General features: G+C 46.6%; 1 protein-coding gene across 1 annotated transcript; it reads right to left on the bottom strand.

Moving 5' to 3' along the window:
- Positions 1 to 7,935: 7,935 nt before the first annotated feature.
- Positions 7,936 to 15,032, bottom strand: C1QTNF6 (C1q and TNF related 6). The gene is made up of 3 exons (XM_053405866.1): positions 14,794 to 15,032; positions 11,418 to 11,667; positions 7,936 to 10,040 (listed from the first exon to the last, which is right to left on the bottom strand). Exons 2-3 carry the CDS (start codon positions 11,659 to 11,661, stop codon positions 9,493 to 9,495), a joined length of 792 nt encoding a protein of 263 aa, XP_053261841.1. The 5' UTR covers positions 11,662 to 11,667; positions 14,794 to 15,032; the 3' UTR covers positions 7,936 to 9,492.
- Positions 15,033 to 17,614: the final 2,582 nt, after the last annotated feature.

The raw sequence follows: 17,614 nt of genomic DNA, 5'->3' as shown, positions 1-17,614 counted from the left end.
ATGCTAAGTACCGTATTTTTTCGTGTATAAGACTAGGTTTTTTCCTAAAAAATAATGTCAAAAATTAAGGGGTGTCTTATACACAGATACATCTCCCCCCATTTTCTTAAATCTGAGTCCCCCAAAATTGGGGGCGTCTTATACATGGGGGTGTCTTAAAATGGAAAAATACGGTAAGTGTACTACAACATTGATTTGACATGTCAACAAAGGAGGAGGAACCAAAACAAGTTGACTTCACCTGCAGTGACCCCCTCAGCCACTCCAGTAGGTCCAGTAAGGGACCTTCTGCATTAGGTGAGGTGAAGCTATTTGCTTTGGGTGGAAGATCCTACCCTCACCCCTCCCCACTGTTGGGCTGCTTCATTCTGTCTAAAGGTAGAACTGCCTCCTGGGGAATTGGGGTGGGGTGGGGATTTAAAAGAATGTGTCTTGGTGTCCAGCTTGTGAACTGGCAATCCTGCAGCCAGGTGGGCATTGCCTGCTGTCTCTTCCGGTCCCTCACACATATTCTCTGTGGCCTTCCCTCCCCCCTTCTCCGCAACTTCCGACCTCTGCCGCTCTTTTCACGGTCAAACAATGTCGACCTCTTTTAAGAACCAAACCATGGAAGCAGAACAAATTATGCAAAGCAAATAGATGCAAATGTCCTTAATCTGTGCAATTTATTCTTAGCACAGAATGTGGATTACTTCGGTGTGGCGTAAGTCCCAGCCTTAGAATTAATAAGGAAGTGATTTACGTGTGATTTGCTGAAGCCAGAAGAAGGGATTCCATTCTCCAGGAGCACTACCAGAAAGCCCTGCTAGAAAGCAATATTGGAAACAGAGGGAAATCTCAATGCAAGAAATATGGGGCCCACAAAATATATGCAAACCAGGAATGCACAGGCCAGGCATGTTTAAATTAGCATACTTTCTTTGTATTCCCTTGTGGTTTTTCTGTAATTTGAATGGCATGATTTTGTACGTGAAAGCCATTGTTGCGAAATGGTTAGAGTGTCGGACTAGGACCTGGGAGATTTGAATCCCCACTCAGCCATGAAGCTCACTAGGTGACCTTGGGCCAGCCACTGCCTCTCAAAGCCTAATCTGCCTCGCAGGGTTGTTGTGATGATGAAATGGGAAGGAGGAGAATCATGGACACCTTGAGATCCTTCGGAAGATAAAGGTGGGGTATAGAATAAAGTAAGTTTCTGTTATGACAGCCTATAGGCAAATGTGGGGTGGGAGGAAGAAAAGGATATGAGTTCTTCTAATGGGGAATGGGGGTGCTTTCTAACCCCTATAGGGCATTTCAAGATGTCCTGGCAATCTCCTCTTGCTCCCTGTCCAGGACATGCCTTCTGCCATTTGGTTCTGTGTGCACTGATGATGGAAAGGCTGCCAACTTTTCTTCCAACAGAGTTCCTGTGACTTTAGCAGCTGCCTGGCAAGGTAAATGCAGGGCTTTTCTTGCCGAAGTGATGGGGAAAGCTTCACCGCTTAAATTGTTTGGTTTTGTAACTGTTAAAAGGTCCAGAAGTCTTGCTCAGACTTGCATATAAGTCTACAAAAATTGCTAGTCTGCAATAAGCAGATAAATGAATGAATGAATAAATAAATAAATGGTAGCCTAGTGAGAGTGCTGTGACCCTCCTCTGCCAGCCCACTCGTTCATCAACATGCAATTCCTTGTCGCTTATGGTGACCAGGTAGTGCTTCAATGTAAGTCTGGCCTTGTTGGAATATGAAAAGCTGGCAGAGCAAAGGGGAGAAGTTTTGAGGTTTTGGAAGGCACAGCAGCACTGCCCTCTGCAAAAGCATGCTGCTGGTCACATTAAACACTGCTTTCCTACGCAGCCCAGAGCCCCAGCTAACACCTGTCTTGGGCTCACCTGTGAGAAAACATCAGCTCTGCTCTAGTTCTTTGAGCAGTGCTGGATTGCTGGGTCCAGCATTCATTAAAATTTCTCACAATGCCCCAGAGCAGTGGTTTTCAACCAGTTTGCCCTGGCACCCTGGGGTGCCTTGAATGATGGTCAGGGGTGCTGTGGGCAACACTGACCTCTGTCCCTCCTTTCTACCCTCTGTTCCTCTGACGCCCTCTTGCATCTCTGCCTCCCAAAGGCTTGAACAGCCTTTGGTGCCTCTGGGGCTGGTCAGGGGGTGCTTCCCAGGTCCCTGAGGGGCAGTGTGAGGAGACACCTCTCTTTGGGGCAGGAGGGGGCAGCTCAGAGACCAGGGCAGAAGCTGAAGCTGCCCAGAGGACTCCCAAGGAGAGGGGGAGAAGAGAGGAGGCTGAGGGAACACTCCACAAAGGAGGGTGTTTGAAAAGGGATGAGGGGCTGCCGGCTCTGCAGGCAAGGGGTGACAGAACTGGGCTCCTGAGACCCACAGGGGTGTCACAGAAAGAATGTGGTCAAGGGAGCCGTGGACCCAAAGAGGTTGAAAACCTCTGCCCCAGAGTGATGCCTTAATGCAAGTGGTGGCTAGACCCAGTTGTTTGGTGCAGCTCAGAGCACTGCTGCCACTGTTGCCTGATAAGCACCCCCAGGATTCACTTTGCCCAGAACCTGCTCAAACCTGGAACTGGCTGACCTAGCCAACATATATAAGGCACCAAACACTTCTGTACCAAGAAGAAAGCACTTTCCTTCTAGAAAGTCTATTTCTGTTTGTATAGATTTTTATCAGATTTACAGCTTGTAAGAAAGAGGAAACCACACATTGGGGTCAGTATTCGGAAGGCCAAATGAAACACGATACCATCAGCCAGGTTTTGTTAAACAAAGTGTATGTGTGTTTTCAACATCAAAAAGGGGCTCAAAAATGAGGGGAGTGCAACTTTCCCCTCTCTTAACCTCCTTTACCCCAGGCATTTCTCCCCCAGTCAATTGCAGAGTTGGGTTAGGTGGGGAAAAGGCAATGCAGGTGACTGTTCACAGGGAGGTTAGGGCCGGCGAAAGAGGTTTCTTCTCAGTTCAAGTTAGGTCCACTAATTGAGATGAAGGACAAAATGATGCCCTCTCTTCTCCTTCCATGTATGAAAACAAACTGGGCTGTTGAAGCGTCCTTCAATATGAGCAGTAGGACAGGACTTCGTTCAACACTGGCAGTAGACACAGAGCATAAACGTGTAAGAGCCCCTGCTGGATCAGGCCAAAGGCCCATCTAGTCCAGCATCCTGTTCTCACAGAGGCCAACCAGCTCCCTTTGGGAAACCAACAAGCAGGACATGCGGTCAACAGCAGTACACTCTGCCCTTGTGATTTCCAGCAACTTGCGTTCAGAGGCAATCTGAGGCCAGCAGCAGAAGCAGAACCTAGCCACCATGGCTGGTAGCCAACGATGGTCTTAACTTTCATGACATTTAAAGCCATACAAGTTGGCAGCCACTACTGTCTCTCATGGAAGTGAATCCCATAGTTTAACAAGGCACAGTGCAAAGAAGAACTTTATTTTGTCTGTCCTGAATATTCCAACGCTCAGTTTTGTTGATGTTCCTGAGCTCCAGTGTTATGAGGGAGAAAAAAATTATCTCTGCCTGCTTTCTCCTCACATACAATTTTATACATCTCTACCATGTCCCCCTCTTGAGGGTTACTTAAGAATATAAGAAAAGCCCTGCTGAGTTAAATCAAAGACCCATTTAGTCCAACATCCTGTTCTCACAGTGATCAAGCCACATGCATGGGAAGCCACATGCATGGAAAATCCGCAAGCAGGACCTGAGTGCAGCAGCCCACTGCTTCCTTGTATCCCCAGAAACTGGTATTGAGAGGGGGAAATATTTATACACAGAGAAAATGGCATGTCAGAGAGGAGGTGAAGCTGGAAGTCTTAAGCCTGACAAGAGTTTTCCACATGAAGGGATTTTATTATTATTTTTGATAGGGAGTCCCTATATCTAAAAGTAGTACAGTCTAGAAACAGGTTTACAGTCTCCTCTGTTTACATGAGCTGGGTCTGAGGGAATATAGGATATTTCGGTTGTCCTTCCACTGTCTGTCACATTATTTTGGAGATATTTAAAAACACTCAGCACCCCTGAAAAGAAATTCAGAAAGACCTTTGTGTGTTATCCTTGATCCCTCGAGCAAAACCAATTCAATCTGACTTGTTTTATTTCTGCAGCTTGTCCAAGCCCTTCACCCACAGCCATGAATGAGATGCCTCAAACCTTCCCTTTCCCACACGCCCTTGAATCAAACCCCACAGCTCTTCCCATGTAATCATTTTCAAAGCTTGTAAAAGTCAATCTGGAGATGTTGTGCGTGTGTTTTTTCTCTACTTCCAGTTCCTGAAACAAAATGGACATACAAAAAAATTCCAGAAGGAAATACTGCTGTTCCTAGCCAATTAGAGAAAGGTTCCTGTTCTTCCACGAGACTCTTATTTCCAGCTTCATAAGTGCTAGTTATAGGGCCAAAGTGTCAATCAAGTGGCTTTGCACTCCTCTTTTCCAGTACTTCTCTAGTGACCCCTGCAGGTTGAGTTTTGTGAAGGTCATTACTTCCAATTTACATTCAGAGAAGGAGAGCGAGAGATGGAGCAGTATTAGTGACTCCTGACCTGATGTCACACAGCAGGGACCAGGGCAATAGTCTTAAGTTCAGAGGCAAACCATTCGCACTAAAACAAAGACTCAAATTCTGTGTTATGGAAACCCAAATTCTAGAGTTTAACCACACAAGGCACGCAGTTCTGCATGCATGCATTATATCTCTCTAAAGTGAGTTTGCCTCCCCTCTTTCTGCAAGGAAGAACATTCTGGTCTAACAGCCAGTTGTCCCAGGACTGGAGAACCAAAGGGAGGCATCCTCTGGCCTCTCCCACCAGGCAGGGCAGCAAGGGCCACTGGGAAACTGCACCTTCTGCTTCTGAGGCACAACATCAGGGCAAGGGGAAAACCAGCCTGGCCTCACCTATCACCCAGTTGTTGTTGTGTTGCTGTTGTGATATGATTGTTAGGTGTGCTCTGGATCCTGGAAGGATGCAGTTAACCACTAAAACCAGATATTTATCAGGTGACTAGCACCAGAGATACTGAAGTCTAGAAGCTAAATGTTTTGCCTTCTGCCTTATTACTGATAAGAATCAAAATGTGCTGTGGTGAAGGTGGCAGTTATAGAGTATTTAGCCGTGTGGCAATTGTTGTGGCTGTGTGACGTGAGATGTTATCCTTTCTAAGCCGAGACCATGTGGAGTTGGAAGCTATGCCAAACATCTGATTAGTTTCTGGGATTCAAGAAGAGCCCTGCTGGATCAGGCCCATGGTCCATCGAGTCCAGCATCCTGCTCTCAAAATGGCCAACCAGATGCCTGTGGGAAACCCGCAAGCAGGATTCGAACACAAGACCACTCTCTCCTCCTGCCGTTCCCAGCAACTGGCATTCAGAAGCATTGCTGCCTTCAAGTATGCAGACAACGCATAGCCATCATGGATTCATCTTTCAAAGCCACCTTGGTTGGTGGTCCATCACGTCTCCTGCAGGAGCAAGTTCCATATTTTAAGATTGTGCTGCATTAAGAAGTACTGTCTGAATCTTCCAACCTTCTGCTTCATTGGTTGTTCAAGAGTTCTAGGGCTAGGAGGGAGAAAAACTTGCCTTGTTCCACATTCTCCATGCCATAAATAATTTGATAAAACTTCTATCATGTCATCTCTTATCTGCCCTTTCTCCAAAGTAAACAGTCCCAGACATTCTGAAACATACAGCTGCCTATGCATGGTTACCCAGAAGATAATCCCAGTGAGCTCAGTGGGGCTACTCCTAAGTTAGCTTTCATGTTATGTACTGTGATCCTGCACTTCCTCCAAGGAGCAGCTTTCTAGCCGCACAACAACTGTAAGGCAAGTAAGACTGAAAGGCAATATATTGCCAAAAGTCAACTGTTGAGCTCATGTTCCTGTTGAGCAACAGAGCCTGAGGTTTCCCATGTTCATAAGAACACAGGAAGCAGAGTCAGAGCATTGCTCCATGTACTCAGGGCTGTCAGCTCACAAGGGTTTCAGGTAAGGGCCATTCCCTGCCCCACCTGGAGATGTCGAGGCTTGAACCCGGGACATCCTGTGTAGGAAGCAGATACTCTACTTCTGAGCTACAGCTTCCCCCCAGTTCCAGTCTTCCAGCCATACCTCTATACCGGGTCTCCCCTCTTTTTAGAAATACCTCTCTTTTGCAAAGAAACAAAATGTTCAATTCTTAAGCAGCTAAAATCTTGACAGATCCTGCAGAGCAGAAGTAGAAAGGACGTAACGTGGCTCTTGCACAACACAGTGTCATAGCTGCTTCACAGAGAAACAGGGTGGGAATGAAAGGAGAAAAACCATATCAAAGTGCAATAAAGAAGTTTTAATATTTAGGAAAATATATACACACACAAGAAATCTGGTTGGGGGATTTGGGTTCTCTATAAAGCACCATAAATTCCACAGTCCACTATGTCTGCAATATATCTCTCATTAAGCACCAATTAATCTCCAGGATCCTGGTTTAGCACCAAAGGAGCTTCTTTAAAAGTCAGAAGCCTCTTTTTTTGCACCAAAAAGCAAGCAGTAAACACCGACACACCACACACTTTGCCTTATTGACTTTAAACGCAGAACTTCTCGGTAGGAACATTTGAGAGCTCTGCTGACATTGGAATGGAGGCAGAGGCTCGAGGAATTCAGAGTTCAGGTCTGGAAGCGATTCAGTGCTAGAAATTCCTGCTGTTCCCTAGAGAGACACAGGGACGCCACGCGTTGCAAATATACAACAGCTGGTTTCTCCGTTTATGCCTTGCAGAGAGGAGGAATTTGGTTCCTTGTCCAATCAGTCCCGGACTTCCCCATCTGAAGAAAGCCCCCTTTCCTGACTCTTTCTCATAACCTTGCTCTGCAGGGCTCTCCATGGGGGTCAAAGCAAAAATGTTTGCCCCCACATAGTCCTTTGCCCCCAGAGAAACCTGTCAACTTGGAAGGAGAGCTCTGCTTTCCTATCTGCTGTCTCTGCACACTTGGCCACATGGCAGTGGGAGAGGCAGTGAGTATGCTTGGTGGGCTTGTGCAGATTCACAGCTTGTGCATAAAAACTATCAGCTAAACATTGTGCGCAGCCATGTGCCAACTACATAGCCCTTTAGAAACTTCAGAGTGCTTTACTCAAAGTACCTCTGCAATTAGGGCTGGGCAATATATCAATACATTGTTCAAAACTGGATTGAAACCGATATTGTGATATCGGTTTCATAATTTTTGACCTGGCTGTGAATCATGATGTATCACGAATCATGATGTGTTTGTGTGTGCTATGTGAAATTTACAATGTAGGAAAAACTGTGAAGCCAGCCAATGCCTCTAGATAGTTCCAACTTTATTTCAGACATCATGTTTAGCTGGTGATATATCATGATGTTGAAAACCAGATATTGCCCAGCCCTATCTGCAGTCCTGGCAAAATCCCTGTAAGGCTGATCAGCAACACTATCCCTATATAACAGGAGGAGCAGGATTCTGGATGAGTGAAAGTAGCTTGCCTGTGGGTGGAAAAGGGTTGTTGCTTTTGCTACCTTCTAAACTGGCTGCAGCTTGCTGGATATGCATAAGACAAGGAACCGTGGGGGGGCTACCACATACCGTGCCCACATGGTAGTACAAGGTGAATAGAGAAATCATCTGCTACTCCGTCTTCTGATGAAGAACATTAAAGCTGCCTTCTCTTGAGTCAGACTGTTAGTCCATCTAGTCCAGGACTGGCTAGTCCAGGACAGCAGCTTCCCAAGTATTCAGACAAGGTGTCTCCAGCTCTGCTACTTAAGATACTTCTACTACTGAGCTATGGTCTCTTTCCTATGATGGACAGCTACGCATTTCCTGCTCTATCCCAGACTACTTCCTGATGAATTGTCTGCAGGAATAGGAGCTAGTCATTGCTGTGCCACTGCCTGCCATATGACTTTCATTTTTTAAAAAGCAACCCAGGATTAATGTGCTATATATTATTAATAGTGAATTCATTATCTTTGTTTGGATCATGGTGTATAGCAAAGAGCAACCTCAATACTCAAAAAAGTGATAGCTGCAGAGAGCTGGGGGGTGGGACCGGGACCCAAGGTTTGCACAGGTATGCATTTTTTAAAGGAAAAAATCCTAAGGACTGGGCATGCTCAATGGGCACAGAATACTGACTAACTGATGGAAGGGGGGGTGGAAAAGCAGGAAATAAGGGCATGGAATGGAGTATCTTCAAGGTGGGTAGGACTGGCTAATTGGAATATTGAACAGAAGCACTCTACAGTGTAGTAGAGGCAACGGCGCTTTAAAGCATGCATGATTGTGCACATGCGCATCACTGCAAGCTGGAAATGGCTGGAAAAGGGGGTGGGGATATAATGGGGTGGAGTGGGCTCTACCAATGTCGGGGGGGGGGAGTCATGAAAGCAACCCCTACGCAAAATGATCATTGCCTGTACATCGGTGCAGGTCTCACTTATGAGAACTAGAAAAAATGTTCCCTCTAAAAGCCTTCTTTCCTTTGATGTTTGCCCCAGCCTGAGCTGACTTATTTTTCAACACCTAAGGCACCATGAAAGTTAAACCAGTCTAGGCCCATATTCCCCGTATGTGCAAATGTCCTTGCATGGCAATGGCAAACAGAAGTTTACAAAAAATGTAGTTGCACCATTCCTTTCTTTACACTTCCCTGTCTCTTTTGCACACCTATTTTAAACCATGACTGTTCAGCTGACAAGCTCTAAAATCACAGGCTACGATCCAGTTCACAGTAATGTAAGCCCCATTGATCTCATGCACAATTTGTGGGCTGGATTCTGACCTTTGTGTGCACAGCCTACTGAAGAGATCTAAATTTCAGCCTACAAAACCTGTTCAGAGTCAAGCATGGCATGCACACAATGGGTGGATTCAGAGTCGAGCTATGGCAATTGCTTCATCAGAGAAAGCATTTCTGCTTGCCAGGCAGAATTGCCTCCCCTCTCTGCATGAGCTACATTGGGGGTTCTCCTGACCCTCCCAACCAGATTTTGGAGAAGAGGGAGGAAGGTCCCATTGCACCAGGGGAACTCATTGTGCAAAAATAGTGGCTGCCGGGGTGTGTTTAGCTTGGAATTTATATGAAGATGTCACTCACTTGAGACTTCTCAATTCATCTGTGTCCTTCATGTACAACAGGAGCACTTAGGGCATTCCAGTAAGGAAGACCACTTTCCAAGTCCATGCACCAATATTCCCATGAGGGAAATGTCTGGGGTAGCAGGTGTGAAGATTTCAGATAACCTAGAAAGCCCAGCTCTAACCTCACGATCTTGTCTGAAAACAAGCAGGCTTATGAATTGGTCAGCAAAACATTCCCCTTCTTCCATCTTGATTCTCTAGTGAAATGGTCTTCTCGAATGGCCCTGCATTCTTTGGATGCTTCCAGTCCTTCTGTGTATGATTTGCAGCAGCTTACAGGCAGTGTTACAGTAATGCTTAGGAGGGCAGCGGAGGTGCTGGAGAGGCAAGCAGCTACTCAAGGCTGGGCTTGATCAGGTAGCCGCTGAAGGTGATGTAGATGTCCACGTTGTCACTGTAGATGGCGTTGTCGCGCTCTCGCTTGTAGAGGCGCACCCAGACCTCATCGTTCTCCCGCAGCTCCAGCATCAGGCTTTGGCTCTGCATGATGCTGCGGTCGCTGGGCTGGGCGTAGAGGATGACCTCCTCCTGGTCATTCCGCATGACATGCATGTAGGTCTCCTTGAAGTTCCAGGTGTGGACGTTCAGGCTGAAGAAGTACAGGCCAGCCACGTAGCAGTAGAACTTGCCCTTGAACATGTCAAAGTGGCTGTAGAGGTTCACGAAGACCGTGTCGAAGATCAAGGCCTGGTAGCCTTCACTGCTGTGGAGCGCCTTCTTGCGGCCGACCGAGAAAGCCGCGTACTGGTGCTTGCAAGGATCTCCGGGGGTACCCATCTGCCCCTTGCTGCCCTTCGGGCCCGGGGCTCCCCGTTCACCCGGGGGCCCCTCTTTGCCCCATTTCCCAGGAATCCCAGGTTCTCCTTGATCTCCTTTATCTCCTGTTGGGGGGGGGAGAGAGAAAGAGAAAGCAAAGGCTTAGGGCACCCATGGTTTGGTGGGTGGGCTTGGAACCCTCCCTTACAATGTGTTTCCATGCATTTTTCAGCATCTTTGGCAGTCATCGTGATAAAAGGATGACACAGCTGCCAGCGAAGGAGGTGGGCTGTGGGGAAAGATCTGTGATGGAAGGCGGGGCAAAAGCAGCAGCCATGTCCCACATGCAAGGACAGCTGGCGAAGGAGAGTCTTTGGAAGCCCTCAGAGATAGGAGGCTGCAGCCAAGTAAAACATATGCTACCACTAGGCAGACTTTCCTCAATTAGTTGCAGGCTGGCAACCTCTGTCTGCTTTGCATTTGGCCTGAAGAGGATAACTTTTGGTCTTGGGCCTGAACTGATTTCAGGCTTTTCTAACCAAATGGAGCCATTCCTTGGACTTTTATGGTTCTACTACAGACAGTTGAGCAACTTACCCAGCATTGAGGAATGTTACTTGTGGGCAACTTTAGTTACAAACAAGCTTGTACTGGGCTTAGACACACACACACACACACACACACACACACACACACACACACTTATACACAATCATATTGTACATATTCAGGGGAATGTGAATTGAGTGGTTAATATGTGTAACGACTGACCGTTGTGCACATTCATCGGGTCACATGGAGAATGTTCACATAGGGTCAGATTCATTTGAGTTGCTGCACTTAGGAAAGCCAGGGCAGTGAATCCCACTAGCTCCTCCCACCAACATTTCCTCCCTCCATACCCTCCCCAGTTCTGCTTTGGATGGTCAGGAGACCCTGAACACTGTGCACACCCTGAACACTGTGCAGGGGTGGAGGAGATTGTTTTATCTGGCAATCTGAAAAGCTTGGGCTGATGGAACATGGCCTTAGTGTGGCATTGAATTCTACCCATAATCCTTTCATGAAGAGGAAATTGTGCACTTTTCATGGTCAATATGCCTAATTGCCAACAGACGTTGGGAAATGTGCATATCTTGATTGAATTTTGTACATTCTCTGGCCAGCATGCATAATCCCCAACAAGCCTCATTGATTGACTGGGAAATGCGTACATTTTCCTCTTCTTGGAAGAATTATGTGCTCTCCATGAGGCCTGGTAAATGTGCACAATGGCCAGTTGCTTTGTACATTAAACCACTCAAATTACATTTCTATATATGTTATATACACACAAGCGTATATATAGTAACAACACTTCACATGGAAGTTTACAAAGTAACAAGCAAAATTCAATTACATCCGCCGGCCCATTGGGAAGCTTAAAATATGATTTTAGGCACTGAGGTGATGCTGAGAGGAAAGAATGAAGGGAAAGGAGGAGTAGCTGAATGTGCACTTACCCTTCAGAATGGTAATGTTGATATATGGACGCACCTCTGGAATAATATATGGCAAGGAGTGGGGACTGTTTCTGCCGGGAATGGCCTCAGAGGAGCCAGGTGCATCCAAGGAATCACAGCAACGTTTGCAAGTGCTCGAGGTGATGGTGACTTCTTGGGGACCAGACGCATCAGCGGGAGCCCCAAATACAAATAGTGGAAGTACAAGGAAGACCAAAGGTACTTGCATTTGGATGGTTTCCATAGTGACCTGGCAGAGAAGAGAAGGAAACACAAAGGGAACTGAAATCGAGAGGATGTGAAAGGGCAGGGTGTTTCTGGGCCTCGATTCTCTGTGGCTAAAAACACCTCAGAAGCAAGGAGAAGGTAGGGCAAGCAAGCAGAAAGAAAGAAGAGCGAGAGCGAATCCTCTTCAGAGAGGTGCTATATTAGTCCTTTCAGATCTCAAAAACATGGCTGACTGCCTCTAGTCATGAAGGAACATTCTTGATATTTTGGGGGGTTTGAGGAGCTGGGTTGGATAAACTCTTACAGCAGGGGGCTGGTCCACTGTACCTCAGACCTTGTGGGTGGCTGGACTATATTTTGAAAAAAGAAATGATGCAAGAGCACCATGAGCCCCCACGGCTGCTTACCTGTGTCTTGCGAGCGGCAGGGGCTGGCGGCGGCGGGACAATGAGTGGTGCACGAAAGGGCTCCGGAGAGGGCCTGCTTAAAATGATGGCTGCTCAAGTGCTGCTGCTGCTGGCACCAACAAAGCCCAGCTTCCTTCCTTCTCTAGGCAGGATGGGGAGAAGCCAGGAGGAGGGAGGAGGCGCAAGTGCCACTGCTGCCGCCGTTGCCCTGTGAGGGAGAGGGAGGGAGAGGGAAAGAACGTGCATGCTGGCGATCCACGCAGAGGTTCCCGGACTGTCCGTAGGCCAGATCCAAAAGGCAATTGGGCCTGATCCGGCCCACGGGCCTTAGTTTGCCTATCCATTTCTTACAGTGTAGGGGTGGTATTCAACAAAGTTTTTACTCAGAGTAGACTAATTTAAAAGTCTGTTAATTTCAGTCTACTCTAAGTAAAGACTTAGTTGAGTACCACCCCACCACTGTAAGAGTTTATACAACTCAACCTCTCAACCCCCCTTAAAATACCAAATGTGTTATTCTCTTATCATTAGAGGCTGCCAGTCATGTTTTTGAAACCTGAAAGCATTGATATAGCACCTCTGTGAAGACGATTCTCTCTCTTCTTTCTAGGTATTTCCTGTTTGCACAGATGGTAAATTACTTTACAGCAAGTGACACGGTTGTTCCTTCTGCACTCAGAGATGATGAATAGCTCCTGTGGGCCATAATCTTCTGCATACGTCCTCAATGGACCTTTTCTTTTGAGTGGACCTGCACAGGATCACTCCATTGGTTGCACAGAACATGTGGTAGAGGTGAAACATCTCCAGGAACGTCAAAGAAACAACTGAAAACCAGTAATTCCTTCACTGGCCAACGGAAACCTTGATAAGGGCAAGAGGCTATGTATGGGCCAAACAGGATGTGATGTGGAAGATCTGTGACTGGATTTCGCAGAGTCCTTTATCTTCAGTTAAAAGCACCCATGGGAGTGGGATTCGGATCGGGGTTGCAGCAATGGAGGAGAAGGAGATTAACTTTCCCTGTTGTGCAGTCTCTCTGATTTACAGCTGCCAGCAGGCATTGTTATTAACCACAGGGACCTGTGTTGTTCCTGTATCTCCCTTTCACTTTTTTGTTTGTTTGCATCTTTATTTAAGATGGGGAAATGGTGTGGATTGTGGGTGTGAAGGGTAGTCCCTCTTCGCCACCCTGCAATCCAGATTCCCCCTCCTCCAGTAGTTGCTTTTAACCAAACAAGAAGACATAAAGAGATCTTATCAACAGACCTTCCACATTACATTTAGTCTTGCTCCTATAATTTATCATGTTACCTTTAGAAAGGTACCATAAGCGGGAAAACAATAATACGTGCTAATGTACACCTTCCTTATATAATAACTTCCTTACGTTACCCCTTTTCACCACCATTCTTAAGCCCCCTGCCATGATTACAGACATCACAGTAATTACAAGGGGATATTTCCCTCCAGGATGACTTAACTGAGATAAGTGTTATTTATAGTGATCTTGAAAGATCCCTCCCATTCAGGGAGCATTTTGGATGAACACAGCTCATCCGGTCGGGAAGGCAGAGTTTAGATTGTTAACTGATCTTTCTTCCTTGCCAGAAAGTTTCCTGTTCTAAAAATGAACTCTCTGTAGTATTAGAAATGTTAAAAGTCTGGTGTGTATGTCTGTGTTTAAATCTTATGAACAGAGTAGCATAGGAAGCTGACTTATACCAAGTCAGATCCATCTGTCAATCTAGCTCAGTTCTGTCTACACGGACTGGCAGCAGCTATCCAGGGTTTCAGGCAGGGGGCATTCCCAGGCCTGCCTGGAGATGCTTGAGAGGACTGAACCTGGGACCTTCTGCATGCAACAAAGGTGCTCTCTCCCTGAGATGCTGTACCAATGAGCCCTTTCCCCTATCCATTTTTAGGCGGGGCAGTTTGTCTGCAGCGCCCACCCTATCCGAACATCTGAAAGGATGCTTTAATTTTAGTCTGCACATGTGTGCAATTGAGAACTCCAGATAATAGCCTGCCTCGGTTTTGTGATCTGCAAAATGGGAAGGAAAGCTGGAGCAAAACAAACAAACAAAAACCCAGAACAAAAACCAAACAACCTGATTCAAAGGGAAGTTTTGTTGCTTGACAGGGCATTTGCACATTATTTTTTTAAATTAAAAAAATACTATTTCTGCTAGGGATGGGGAAGGAGAGAAGAGCTCCTTTCCGCTCTAGCAAGCCGCGCCTGTGAAGACCTACCTCGCGTGCGTTTCGGAAAACTGTCTAAAAGGCAGCTGACTTCTGCCCTCTGGTGAAGCAGCACCCCTTGCATTTGAAAGAAAGAAAGAAAGAAAGAAAGAAAGAAAGAAAGAAAGAAAGAAAGAAAGAAGAAGAAGAAGAAGAAGAAGAAGAAGAAGAAGAACCCCTTGTTCTTTTGATTCTCCACCCCTTTGTAAGTTTGCAGAGCGGCTGTGGAAGCAGGAATATGCAAGCCTTGCAGAAGAGGCGGAGGGGCTGGCACGGCTGGAGCGCGAGGGGAAGGCAAAAGCTGCTGCTGCCGAGGCATGTGCGTTTGATTAGGGGAGCCCGGGCTGGAGTTTTGCAAGCTAAGCATACACGCGCGCGCGCGCACGAAGGTGACACGGAGGAGGGAACGGGGGGCTGCAAAGGGGCGGAAGGCCGAGGAGTTTTTCTCTGCCTGGATCCATCCCCCGGGACACCTAGCCCGTGACCACCAGCAGGCTCACCCTGGAAGAGTGGCGCGTCGTCGCCGCCGCCTTCTTTCAAAATCCCTGAAAGTTTCCGCTCCTCTGCCTTGCCGGTCAGTCCCCTCTGCACACTGGCTCCCCTCTGCTAGCCAAGCCAGCCCGGAGTCCCATGTCTTTAATAGCTTGTTGTTGGCAGAGGAAACTCAAACCGCCGGCACAGCCCGCCTGCGAGGCTCCCGTCCCGTCCCCTTTCTCCCCTCCGCGTTTGGGCTCTACGGCTCCAGCGGGTGTTAGGTTTCTGCCGCGTTAACTCTTTCCTCTGCAAAAAAAGAGCAGTTCCTGCCTCCTTCCTGGCTCCGTGCCTGCTCATCCCGGCCCCTTTGCTGGGCCCGGTGAGAGCCAGAGAAAGGGTGGAGGGAGGCATGTCTACTTGGGAGTAAGCGCAGGAGGACTTGGCCCCCAGCCCAGGGAAGGGAGTGAAGGGATTGCAGCCTGTCCTCTGTTGAACAACAGAAATGGATGCTGACCCTCGTGCCAGAACCGAGGTGAATTCAGTCTCTGTGAAATCTTAGCATCACCCGCCCAAAAGGAGATGCCTCACTCCAAAAGATTTGCACAACACTTTCTGCTTCTAATTGTTAGATATAGATGTGGCTTTAGAAACAGCTCATCAAAGTGGGGAAGGTGAACTAGGTGGATGGTGTGGCAGCTCATATTCCTGTCCAGATTCCACATTATTGTTGTGGATTTGGCAGTTAGCTTAGCTGGTGTGTTGTTGATAATGCCAGGGTCATGGGTTCAGTCCTCACATGGGCATTGCAGGGGGTTGGACTAAATGGCCCTTGGGGTCCCTTCTAATTCTACAATTTTATGGTTCTAGGGTTTGTTCTGGATGATATCTGTGGGTACCATCTAGGCCTGTGATCCAATGTATGTAAGGTTAGGATCCATAAGAGGAAGCCTGCTGAACCATTCAAACCAGCTCCTTTGTTAAAATCATGGCCTTAGCCACTCACCTAAGTACCCATCAGCATCTTATAGAGTAAGCTCTGTTACCATAGTGACAAATGAGTGGGCCTTTCCCCACCTCACTTGGCCCCACCTCACAGGCCTCTTCATCCTGACCAAAGTGGACCAGTGGTCTGACTCAATAAAAGACAGCTTCTAACCTGTGCAGAGGAGGGTGACCAAGATTATCATGGGGTCTGGAAACCAAGCCTTATGAGGAACCGTTGAAGGAGCTGGGTATGTTTAGCCTAGGAAAGAGGAGACTGAGAGGAGATATGATAGTCATCTTCAAATATCTAAATGTGGAGGATGGGGCCAGCTTGTTTTCTTCTGCTTCAGAAGATAGGATTCAATGGATTCAAGTTACCAGAAAGGAGATTCCAACTAAACCTCAGGAAGAACTTTCTGACAATATGAGCTATTTAACAGTGGAACGGTCTCCTTTTGGGAGTTGGTGGACTCTCCTTCCTTTGTGGTTTTAAAGCAGAGGTTGGGTGGCCATCTGTCAGGGATGCTTTAGTTGAGATTCCTGCATTGCAGGGGGTTGGACTAGATGGCCCTTGGAGGACCTTCCAACTTTATAATTTTATGATTCCTCCAGGAATTTCCCTCATGCCTTTTTAAAGCCATCTAGATTTATGGCCAACACAATATCTTGTAGCAGTGAATTCCATAGTTCAACTACGCACTATGTTTTGACTGCTCTTATCTTCTACCTTCAGGTAGGCAGCCATGTTGGTCTGATGCAGTAGAAATATATATATATATATATATCCAGTAGCACCTTAGAGACCAACTATATCCTGTTGGAGATCAAGATTGAGCACCTTTTAATGTTGGATGTGTACAGTTAAAGTAATCTGGGGTGCAAGCTGGTAATAGTTCTCACAGTTTTGCTATCATATTTGGTAGACTGGCTGGGCTAATTCATAATAAGTATCGGGAAAGGCTAGGCAATATGTTTGTCATTGCTCAAGTATTAATGGCTCAAAATGGAAGGAAACAAGAATTTCCACCAGTAGAGGACTGGAAATAAAATATATGGCACAGGCTAGAGTGATGTTGTATAAGATAATGTATTATATTTAAAAATGTGGGAAGCATGTGTGACAATAAAAGACTCTCTGGATTGTTGGCAGAAATTTATTCAGTGCTGAAATCAAACAACAAATTACAACAATGTTGGGAAAGAAGTCTTGGAAATGATTTAAGTTACTATGACAATAAGCCAATCTATTAGTAACAGCAGTAGTATTGAAATAGCCAACAGATAATGCAATTTAAATAAAAATGTGTGTATGTATATATCCAGCTGATATATTCAAAAAGATAATACTCTCTTTTTAAAGAATAAATGAGAATAATTTCTATCAACGCTGCAGTCCCACTGAAAACTGCGCAAACGGCATTCATTGGGGGAGGTCTGTAGTTCAGTGGTGCAGCATCTATGCATAGAGAAGGTCCCATGTTCAATCCCTGATACCTCCAGGTAAGGCTGGAAAGAAATTCTGGGGAGCCACTGCCAGTCCATACTGAGCTAGAGGCACCAATGGTCTGATTCAGTATAAGGCAGCTTCTGATCTCTTTTCCTGTGTTGTTCATGGCGCAGGCTCTGCTTTTGGCTGTCACCAACTTGTCTTCTTTGATAACAGAGAGACCAACACCTATGGATGCAAGTCTCCCTGGATGCTCCCTACAGTATGGTGCCAGTCATCTTCTTTGCACAACCTATTTAAGAGCTGCAGAGCATTCCCACCGACAGCCTTCCGGGTAGAGGCAGCCGCTGCTTCTGTGCAATACTTTAAAGGGCCCAAGTGCATGGTAACATTTAATGTATGCTCTCTTAAGTGCT

Source organism: Podarcis raffonei, chromosome 10 (assembly GCF_027172205.1).
Source record: "Podarcis raffonei isolate rPodRaf1 chromosome 10, rPodRaf1.pri, whole genome shotgun sequence".
Taxonomy (NCBI): Eukaryota; Metazoa; Chordata; class Lepidosauria; order Squamata; family Lacertidae; genus Podarcis; species Podarcis raffonei.
Note: the sequence above shows the minus strand (reverse complement) of the source record. Positions and strands in the feature narration are given on the sequence as shown.